This window comes from Zingiber officinale, chromosome 8A (assembly GCF_018446385.1).
Source record: "Zingiber officinale cultivar Zhangliang chromosome 8A, Zo_v1.1, whole genome shotgun sequence".
NCBI lineage: Eukaryota > Viridiplantae > Streptophyta > Magnoliopsida > Zingiberales > Zingiberaceae > Zingiber > Zingiber officinale.
In genome coordinates this window covers 138,023,193-138,035,124 of record NC_056000.1, presented here as the reverse complement: position 1 = coordinate 138,035,124, position 11,932 = coordinate 138,023,193, and the positions used below count along the sequence as shown (strand labels likewise).

Genomic DNA, 11,932 nt, shown 5'->3' with positions numbered 1-11,932 from the left:
AATTACATGTTTTCTGAATAAATGGTGACCTGATTTGTCTTAGTGACCGTGTAGAGGGTCATAAGCACTCTTTTAGCTGAGATTTATTAATTTTAATAATCCAGATAAATTATTAAAATTTTATAGTATAAAATAAATTTAATAATTATTTTTTCTAGAGTAAACAAACTTGTTTAATGTGGAGTTGAGGATGCTATAATTTATTTATTCATGCAGGTAAAATCCCAAACCGGTGAAGCTGAGAAAACTAGACTAGCTTATCTCCCTATAAGGTCTGATTAACAAATCTTCATTTGTCATACCTGAGCGAGTATCCTTCATTTCCTCTCACTCACTCACTCACTCACTCAATTAACACCTCAAAATTCACTTCAAGTAAGAGCATTCATATCGTCCCTTCGGATTGATCTAGTGGCTAACACATGAGGTGTTACCATTATGAGGTTTGGGGTTTGAATCTCGACAAAATCGAGGTAAATGCCTCCCTTATGTGCTAGTCACTATTCCAAAAGCTATTTAGTAGCCGTCTGTGATTTACTTCCTCCGTGTTGGTCCTCGGACGAGTTGACAGGGGTGCTGGGGGCGAGCGTATTCACCTTTTTGTCATCATTCATATCCATTTGTCTTTATATATTCCGTGTTAGTTTAGGGTCAGATAAGCGGGGCGTCGGAGACTAACGAATCGTCTTTTACCATATTCACATCAAATTCTTTATGATATCTCTAAAATTAGGATAAACCATCTACTTGATTAATTTAGACAGTCATTTTTCTATCCTAAAATTTACATTATCTTTATTTTTTATTATTTTCTCCTCTCTTCCTTATTTTTTTTATTTTTTTCTCCCTATATAATATTTACCTGTCATTATTTAATTTTATATTTAGGGAAGCTGATGTAAATGGTAAATAAAATTTTGATTCAATTAAAATAATTAACCAAATTAATTTGAAAATTTGATTCAATCTATTCAAAAATTTATATATTTTTTTAAAATATTGATTATTTTGATAAAATAGGTTGGTTATGAATTTTAAAATTTTTTAATTAAACTAATTTAATTTTTTATTTTTTTTATTAAACTGATCAAGTTTTTTTATTAAAAAGATTTAATATTTTTTAAAAAAAATTAAAAATTAGTTAATTAAGTTACCAACAAAATTAACAGATTTTTATAGATTCTATTTATCAATTTTAATAATAAATATCGATCCATTTGATTAGTAAAAAAGTTCAATTTTAACTTAATGTTCATCCTTATTTTTAAGTACGCATACCATTTCAAATTGACTTTTCGGATAAGAGAAATAAGTTTGGGATAATTAATATTTTGTTCTTAATTAATTAACATAATTCTCATAATTAATGATGAGCGAGCAGTTTAATCAACAAATTAATTCTAATTAAACTAGCTATATATCCTTCTCAAATATCAATTTGTGGTCCTCGGTACTGGGTTTTGTTGTTAGATACATAAGATAATGACTATAATAATAAGCAGTAGAAATTCAACAGAAAATTTCATATTTGGGTTCAGCGATTTCAACGTTCAAATTCAAATACCAATTTACAGGTGGGGACAGAGATGTGGCTACAGCAGTTAGTTTTATTTTTTTTTTAAGTAAAAGAAATAGAAAAAGAAAGAAAAGAATATAAACTAAAGTGGTCAAGGATATAAGTAACTTACAAGCTTAAAGATTTTTTTTTTTTACTTTCTTAAAAGAAAAAGACAAGAAAAGAAATTCAATACGTAATTTAAATTTAACGTAACAAGGATTTTAGTTGGTCACAAGCCTTTAATTCTGAAGAAAATTGAATTTTCCATTGCGTGAGATGTAGATTAAGGATATTTTATGTTGCGGGCCAAGGTAAAGCATGATGTTTATTCTACTCCATGAGCAAAAGAATACAATTGCTTTGCTTGTGGCGATGGCAAATGAAAGATGCAGATGATGTTAAGAAAGTTTGCTTCACGATGGTGTACATATCAAAACTAATTTGGTTCACTACCATTCTCTCCACCATTTGATAAACCCATTCACTGGCAAAGAAAATAAGAGGTTGAAGAAATTATATATGTTAGTGCCCCACGAATTGCAGCATCTATTGCTGCAGGTGCTGCCATCGTCTTCCATGATGGCACAAGGTCGCTTGTTGTGTATCCAAAACCACTTGGCGATGGTTTGTGATAGCCTTTGGTCTATCAATTCAATGATTGTTATCCCTGAGATGAGAATGTTGTATAATAATATGTCAGAAAGGTGGACGTACTTTGGCAAGGTGTTAGATGTGCCTCCAGAATTTGCAGATTGGGAGAGATATGTGGCTGCAGCAGTTATAGATGCGGAAGACGACTTTGGCACATATGATCTACCACCACACTCGGGTTCGTCAACAATTTCATCATCGCATTTGGGTGGATCTACCCCTCTTTTCGACATTCAAGATGATTAATATAATTCGAGATGAATTTGTAAGGTCCATAAACAAGGAAGAATATTGTGATCAGAAATTACACCTAGACCTGTCGCTACCAGCCATATGGGAATTTATTAATGAACAACTCTGTGATAGTAGATACTTGTTGGTGCTTCATTGTGAAAATTTGACTACTTTGATGCAACCAGAGTGGAATGAATTAAAGAACATCTTGTTGCGTGTGGGCGGACCGGGGAGTGGAGTCTTGATCATCTACAAAACATCAACAGAATCAGCTGTAAGAGATATGAGTTTTCTAAATGGGATGAAGGATATTATAACATACTGCTTGAATCCCTTATCGGTAGATGCATGGGTGACATTATTCAAGAGACACGCAGCAACAACAATCCCATCGAAAGCAGGACAAATTAGAGAATGATACATGGCTCATTCCATTTGCTAGGCAACACTCCCTAGACTTGCCTGTTCAAACTTTTGGAGCAAAGGTTTTTGGATCGCTAATCCATATTAATCTGGCAGTATTTGATCGTTCCTTTGTGGCACAAGAGATTTTTATGGTTAGGAATTTTCCACTTGTCATCGTACGATTACTTCAATACCATCACCTACTTGATGCTGATATTGATGATGCTGATTCTGATTATGATGTCATCTTACACATGTTGACATCATAATCAACATGTGGAGCTCAGAGACGAAGGCACAAAGTGGAGAAGATGACGGCACACACGAGGCTTATAAACCGCATGGCCGGTCGTGTTAGAGTGTATACTAAAAGCCTAAGTTTTTTTGTAAACATTTATTTTGAATAAAGAATCACATTGGTCAAAATGTCTGTGTTTATTTGTTAAATACAGTTGTTCATTTAATTTATATCGTAGATAACATAGTGTATGGTGTCACACACAGAAGATAATGTTATCAGTCCCTTATAAATTATAAACAGTAGCTCACGACCAATATGGAAAGGAACAAACCATTAGAAGGTCGTAGTGTAATTAGGTATTAGTTTATCTTGACTATATAATTACACTAGTACACTTAGAGTGTATTGAGTATGACCATTTGAGGTAAGTTCTTTTTATACTGACTAAATAAAAGAACAAGACCTCAGTTATTATAGAAGTGTGTGCTCTTAATCCTAATATAATAATAAGCACATATATTTGATATTTATTTCTTTAATTTATCAATGGATGAGATTTAGTTTGATAAATCAATAAGCCCGATAAGTTGAGAAATGATATCACTTATAGTGTGTGTTGTTGATTATAGAAGGAAACTGTGTCCTAGTGATCTAGGTTGATAATGTCCCCAAGAGGAGCTCATAAGGATTGTCATGTTAAACCCTGCAGGTGGACTTAGTCCGACATGACGATAAGGTTGAGTGGTACTACTCTTGGAACTAGATATTAATTAAGTGAGTTGTTAGTAACTCATTTAATTAATAGACATTCGATATCTTAAACACAGGGAGACTAACACACTCATAATAAGAAGGAGCCCAAAATGTAATTTGGGATTAGTGCGGTAGTTCAATAATAGTTCTTTAGTGGAATGAATTATTATTGATGAAATTAAGTTGTGTGTTCGGGATGAACACGGGATGTTTAATTTCATCGGGAGACCAAAACCAATTCCTCCTCTCGGTCCCAATCGTAGCCTCTTAATTATAGAGTACTATACCCACCTATACCCACCTTCTTACCCATCCTATAGGGGTCGGCCAAGCTAGCTTGGAAATCAAGCTAGGGTCGGCCAAGACTTAGTGCATTAAGGTGGCCGGCCCTAGCTTGAACCCAAGCTAAGGTGGCCGGCCAAATTAAAATAAAAAGGAATTTTATTTTTAAAAATTTTTTTGATGTGGAAGCTATGATTTAAAAGAGAGTTTTAAAATTAAAATTTTCCTTTTATAGCTTTCTACAAAAGATTAAGAGAATGGTTTAATCTCTTTCCTTATTTGTAGAATAAAAGGATGATTTTAATTTTGGCGAAAACTTTCCTTATTTGTAAATCATCCAAATGTTTAAAAGATAAATTTTAAATTATAAAAAATTCCTTTTATAACCAACCATGAAGGGATACAAAAGTGGAAATTTAAATTTTAAAATTTTCCGAAAGCAAATAAGGAAGTTTTAATTTTTGGTGAAAATTTTCCTTAGTTGTGAGGCTTGATGGTAGCCGGCCACATGAGGGTTGATAGGAAATTTTAATTAAAATTTCCTTATTAACCATTGGCAAGGAAAATAAGAAGTTTTTAATTTGGCGAAACTTTCCTTATTTGTCATGACCAAGGAATATAAAAGAGAGGGTAGGGGTGCCTTCATGAGACACAACTCTATTCTATTTCCTCCCTCTCTTACTTGGTGTGGTCGGCCTCCATCTTCTCTCTTTCTCCTCCTTGTGGTGGTCTAACCTCATCTCTTTCTTGGAGTCCTTGTGGTGGCCGAATTCTACTTGGAGAAGAAGAAGGAGTCTCTTGCATCCCTTGGAGCTTGGTGGTGATGGTCGAACCTCTTCATCAAGGAGGAGTCTTGGTGGCCGAAACTTGCAAGGAAGAAGAAGGTGCTTGATGGTTCTCATCTCGGAAGATCGTTGCCCACACAACGTCCGAGGTTAGAAGAGGAATACGATAGAAGATCAAGAGGTCGTTAAAGTTTACAAAGAAAGGTATTACTAGTATTTATTTTCCGTATCATGCTAGTTTATTTCTTTGTAAGAATTCCAAACATAAGAGGGTAGATATTCTAGTTTTCAAATTTATGTTTCGAATCATGTTTTTTTTGTTTTCTTTTTTGAACTTGTGCTTCGATTGTTCTTTTTGGTTAAACCTAGGGTTTCTGTAGGGAGATTAAATATTAAATTTCTCTAAAAGACTTTGTCTAGTCGGTGGTGGATGATCTCATACCCAAGAAGGCCAAGTGCCTCGCCATGCAGTACTGGAAGCTAATTTTAAAAATTAATATTTAATTGACTTTGAAACCTAGGCTGATTTGGATCAAACGTGTTAAGTTCCGCAGGTGATCCAAGTCTAAACCTAAAAGAACATATAAGTTAAACTTAGGATCAAACGTGTTAAGTTCCGCAGACGATCCAAGTTTAATTTAAAAGAACACATGGTAGCTAGGAAAGGTTCAGACCTTGTACAAAATTTTTGTAAGGGGAACCATTAGGTTTTCCGAGTAGCAACCAACAGGTCGCTCTCAGCCATCCGATCTAAGGTTTTGAAAACCTAGAAAAAGATCTGACCGTGGAATTCAAAAAGGTGCTAGTCACGTCAGCACAGGATATCTCTCTATCTTGTTAGGTGTGCGGCGACAGAGAGAGGGACATGTGGCATGCGGTTATCGGGCAACATTTAATGAGCTTAATTAAAAGGGATGGTCATGTGCTTGGCCATAATTGTCAAGGATTTGCATGAGCTTCGAGAAATATAGATGACGTTGGCGACGACCACACTCTCTCGAAGAAGCACATTTGGAAAATTCTCAAAGTATGGTCGCTCTACGCTCCGCTCTACATACGGTTACCGGACCGATCATCCATTTGTCATGGTTAGACAACGATCGAGCGGCATTGGTTGATGCACCGATCAAATACTAGGGATCGAACACTCTGATCGGACGAAGAAATCACCAAGGAAACTAGTTGTCCAATCAGTCGGACATGTAGCCTCCTTCGATTAGACTTGAGGGGGAGGCTTGTGATACGGTGATAAGGGAGAGCCCACCTGTTACGAGTCAGTTGACACGGTGTCGCTCAAAGTCAAAGCGATCAACACCAGAGCTTACGAAAAGAAACTCAGCCAAAGGTGGTTATCTGTTTATCCCGATCGACAAAATGAGAAGGTCAAGAGAATCACCCGGCCGGTCAGACGAGCAGATCACCCGACTGGTCAGACGAGCCGACATTATGGGCAGGTCGGACGAATGAACAAGCCTGTAGTCAGTTGTTCTGGTCGGCAGGAAAGCAGGCCTCTCGGACCCCCCCATCTCGCGCAAGGAATGTCACTACACAGAAGGAGAGAAAACAAAAGAGAACACTCTGTCTATCATTAATACACAGACATCAAGATAAAGAAGGACACTCCATCTATCATTAATGTACGGAAGTCAAGACAAAGAAGTCTTTCTCCAACAATTAATATCATTAAATAAGGGCAGATGAATGATCATAGAAAAAGATATAAAAGGGTATGCTAGGTATGAGGAAGGCAAGATTTTCTATTTTTTGGATTACTCATTATTTTCCTGATTTTGACTTGAGAGTCGGATGGTCAATGCCAGGAACCCCTTCTCTGGTTTGATTTTGTTTTGCGAGATCGAAGTCTTCTTCCCATCAATGGTCACTCCATCCCCGACTTTCCAACTTCCTTCATTCGGACATGATCACTTATTTTATTTATTGATTAATTAATTTCCAATTATTAAGTTTAATTGATTAATTATTGTCCTATGAGAATTGACAGTATATTTTAGTTAACATTTGGGTATATGCATGTTCATAAACCTTAATTACTCACACCTGCGAACTAACACTTTTATCAAATCATATCGAATGTATCTTTTATCACTCAAATAATAAAAAAAACACCATATTTTCATTTGCTTGATATAACTATATAGTTGGTCATGTCCATATTCTTTGACTAATTAGTTAGCAAAAACCAATTTCCAACCATTTAATCCCTAATCCTTTAATTTTATAAAGGAAACTCAATTTGCTCCTAATTAAACTAATCAAAACTAATCAGAGTCTAAACATAGGACGCTAAACTTCATTAGCTTCTCCCCACATTAATCCATCTCTTCGGCTTTATAAAAAAGATGTTAAACCTCTCTACCTTCTCCACACAACTAATCAATATTTTGTTCTTAATTAATTAACATAATTCTCATAATTAATAATGAGCGAGGAGTTTAATCAGTAAAGTAATTCTAATTAAACTAGCTATATATCCATTCTCAAATATCAATTTGTGGCCCTCGGTACTGGTTTTGTTGATAGATACATAAGATAATGACTATAATACACGTGGTCGAAACTCAATACAATTCATATTTGGGTTCAGCGGTTCCACGTTCAAATTCAAATACCAATTTACAGATGGAGAGAGAGATGTGGTTATAGCAGTTACTTTTACCCCTTTTTTTTTTTTTTTTTTTTTTTTTACTTTAGTAAAAGAAATAGGAAAAAGAAAGAAAAGAATATAAACTAAAGCTGTCAAGGATATAAGTAACTTACAAGCCTTATATATATATATATATTACTTTCGTAAAAGAAAAAGACAAGAAAAGAAATTCAATACGTAATTTAAATTAAACCTGACCAGGATTTTAGTTGGTCACAAGCCTTTATTAATTCGGAAGAAAATTGAATTTTCCATTGACAATTAAGTTTACAAATTTTAGTTGGATTGCAGCCTGCGTGAGATGTAGATTAAGGATATTTTATTTTGATGTTTATTCTACTCCATGAGCTTTATACTTTGCTTTGCTTGTGGCGATGGCAAATGAAAGATGCAGATGATGGTAAGAAAGTTTGCTTCACAATGGTGTACATATCAAAACTAATTTGGATCACTACCATTCTCTCCGCTATTGCATAAACTCATTCACTAGCAAAGAAAATAAGAAGTTGAAGAGATAATGTCAGGATCCCACGAATTGAAGCGTCTATTGCTGCAGGTGCTACCATCGTCTACCATGATGGCACAAGGTCGCTTGCTGTGTATCCAAAACCACTTGGCGATGGTTTGTGATAGCCTTTGGGCAATCAATTCAATGATTGTTATCCCTGAGATGAGAGTGGTGTATAATGAATATTTCCCATCACTGGAGATGCTAGATGTGCCGGTGGAATTTGAAGATTGGGAGACAGACGTGGCTGCAGCAGTTATAGATGTGGGAGAGTTGCTCAGTAGAATCATGGATTGGGAAGCAAGTTTGCATCGTTCCATTGTGGGCAACACCCAACAGGTGAACTTTCGCCATGTTATTCTAGTAGAGCTGAAAGAGATGTTGTGCAACTTGAATTCTCTTGTGCTGAGAGGATCTTCAATGGGTCTTCCAAGGGACCCTATGGGTTCTATGAACCCACTCCGAGAAGACTACTCAATTGTCCTAAAAAATGAGGTCGTGGGTAGAGAGGAAGATCTAGAGAAAATCATTGCAATCTTGGAACAACAACTAGTATCATCCAACAACAATGGCGATGATAACAACCCGTTTGTAATTGTCATAGTTGGCAAAGGAGTTGGGAAGACGACTTTGGCGCATATGATCTACCACCACACTTGGGTTCGCCAACAATTTCATCATCGCATTTGGGTGGATCTACCCCTCTTTTCGACATTCAAGATGATTAATATAATTGGAGATGAATTTGTAAGGTCTATAAACAAGGAAAAATGTTGTGATCAGAAATTACACCTAGACCTGCCGCTACCAGCCATATGGGAATTTATTAATGAACAACTCTGTGGTAGCAGATACTTGTTGGTGCTTCATTGTGAAAATTTAACTACTTTGATGCAACCAGAGTGGAATGAATTAAAGAACATCTTGTTGCTTGTGGGCAGTCCGGGGAGTGGAGTCTTGATCATCTACAAAACATCAACACAATTAGAAAGTGATATGGGTTTTCTAAATGGGACGAAGGATATTATAACATACTGCTTGAATCCCTTATCGCTGGATGCACGGGTGGAATTATTCAAGAGACATGCAAAGCAGGACAAATCAGAGAAGGATGCATGGATCTTCCGAAATTACTTTCCTAGTCAAACTTTTGGGGCAAAGATTTTTGGATCATTAATCCATAATATTCCGACATCATTTGTCACTGACGTACTTAATGATATTTATATGATTATGAATTTTCCATTTGTCATCATACGATTACACCAATACCATCACCTACTTGATGTCGAAAATGATAATGATGTCATCTTACACATGTTGACCGCTGAATACCTCATACCAACTGAAGGCCTCGAACGAGATTGGACTCAGCTCTATGCAAGATATTTAAGATATATAAACAAGACAGTACTAGCCTTAGTGTTTTCAAGGATGGTGTACTTGCATATGAAGGTTCCCGAAGATTCAACTATCATTCCATGGTATTGTCGCTATTTGTGTTTGAAAATTAATCATAGAGTTATACCATTTCGACTACCGACCATGCCAGTCGAGGTGAGCAATAAACTGATAACATTGATTCTACGAGAACATGAGGAAGCGACACAAGAAGATGTTGAGGAAATAACACTTGAAGTATACAAAAAAAGACGCATGAAAGCAACAACTGCAATATCAAAGTTCCTCAACAAGATGTCGGTGAGACTCGTACATTTGCGTATATTAGTTGTAGAAACTGGTATGATCCAAAGGCTACCCAATGAAGTTAGCAAGTTGATTAACTTGAGATACCTCCACCTTTCAAAGCTTAAGATGGAATTACTTCCGAAATCACTTTTTGACCTACCTAATTTGCGAATTTTAAGTTTGCTTCATTGCCAAAAGCTTCAAAAGATACCTGAACGAATCCATCAGCTTAAGAAGTTGCAGATTTTGAAACTAGCTTATTGCACAAAGCTTCAGCAGTTACCAAAATCTATAACAAGGCTTAAAAACTTGGAAGTGATTGATGTGGAAGGTTGTTGTTGGCTCAGCAAACTCCCAGATGATTTGCTCAGTTTTAAATCACTGAGAATCCTCAACGTCACAAGATGTGCATCCTTGTCTCAAATTCCCCGTGGGATTGAACAATCAATTGACCTTCGTAAGTTGTCAGGAATATTTGTCGATGTCGATGGAGGTTTTGTGCTCGCACAGTTGCAAACTTTAACAAATCTTCAGGAAATAAGATTACGAAACCTAGAACGAGCGGAGAAGACTCAAACTGAGGTACTGATGGGCCAACAAAGTCTTCGCGACTTGTCATTGCATTGGGGTGGTGAAGAAGCAAATGAGAGTTCTGAATCAGCTACACCATTGCAGGTACTCGAAGCACTCCGACCCAACGTGCATTTGAAAAGTCTAGAGATCATGTCATATAAGGGAGTGGAATTTCCTAGATGGATGAGTGAACAACAACTTGCTCGTTTCGATTCTTTAGTTGAGGTCAGACTCATCAATCTCAGGAGGTGTGCTACATTACCATCACTCGCTGAACTTCCTTGTGTCGAGAAGCTTGAGATAAGTGGCATGGATTTAATAAAACACATAGACGATACATTTTACGGTTATGGCTACACATTTCCTTTCCTGAGAGAGCTCACTTTCTCAGAAATGCTTGCGCTAGAGACATGGTCTGTGCCGGAAGGAAATTATGTTGATTATTTTCCAAGGCTTGAACAATTGACACTAATTCAGTGCCCCAAACTCAAGGCAATAGATCAGCGTTTTCGATATGGTAGTGTGACAATGAGAGTATGGTTGAACAATGAGACGATATGGTCTGATGAATTTTGCAATTGGGATAACCTCCGAAAAATCAGAAGAATAGAGATAGTCGGGTGCCAAGAGCTAAGATGTCTGCCACAGGGTATGCAAAGCTTGAATTTTCTATCTAAGATGACAATTAACAGCTGCAACAATTTGACGACTTTGGTAGCATTGGATTCACTTATAGAATTGAACATATATGCTTGCCCACTGCTAGCATTCAACCTAGAAGCATTTAGAAGACTTAGGAGCCTTACAATTAAAGGCTGCCCGAAGATGCAAATGTGAGTGTCATCGTCATCTCCTAGTAGATTTCATTTAATTGCTCCTCCTATGCTTCCAGAACGGCTGGATTAATTATTACTTCAATCGATCAGAATAGTTATTTATTCTCTTCTCCCTTATTTGTTCTAACTATTAGATGTTACATACCATCACTGCATATATAATTAAACTTGTTACTTAGATAATTAAACAAAAATTAACTGACTTGTATGATTAGTAATATAAAGTGTTTAATTTGTCAACAAAACTTAACAGTAATATGGAAGATTGATCTCATGTGTCATTTTCTTAGCCATTGACATATTGAAATAAAAAAAAAGAGAGAAATTATGAATTTTTTTTTTACTTTTATTTACTGTACTTGGATGTTTGACTATAAAGTGTAGTGCAAAGGTTGGAAACTCAGACCAAGATTCATATCCTCAATCAATTTAATGTTATCCAAGCTAATTATAATTGCATGACTAATAATTGCTTAGCATTTTAGTTTTCATGATGTCTGGAAGGAAAAAGGTGAGATCGAAATGATGCCCAGAAGAAGAAGAATAATATGACGATTGACAATGCAAGTAGTTCTCTTCGCCAAATTGAATGATTTGCTGGACATGTGGCAAGCAATGGTCGACTTCGAGCGGCGGCATAATTGATGTTGATATGTTTTAATTTGGTTAATCATCTGGTTTATTTTTTATTTTGTGAAATTAATGTGTGCTTATTGAAACCCTTTATTTGTCATGCATCATTAATTAGACAC

At 36.0% G+C, this 11,932-nt stretch overlaps 1 protein-coding gene across 1 annotated transcript; it reads left to right on the top strand.

The window, feature by feature from the left end:
• The first annotated feature begins 8,091 nt into the window (after positions 1 to 8,091).
• Positions 8,092 to 10,648, top strand: LOC122011331 (putative disease resistance RPP13-like protein 1). Its single transcript, XM_042567718.1, has 2 exons — positions 8,092 to 10,446; positions 10,565 to 10,648. The coding sequence occupies exons 1-2, from the start codon at positions 8,092 to 8,094 to the stop codon at positions 10,646 to 10,648; spliced, it is 2,439 nt and encodes an 812-aa protein (XP_042423652.1).
• The last annotated feature ends 1,284 nt before the right edge of the window (positions 10,649 to 11,932 follow it).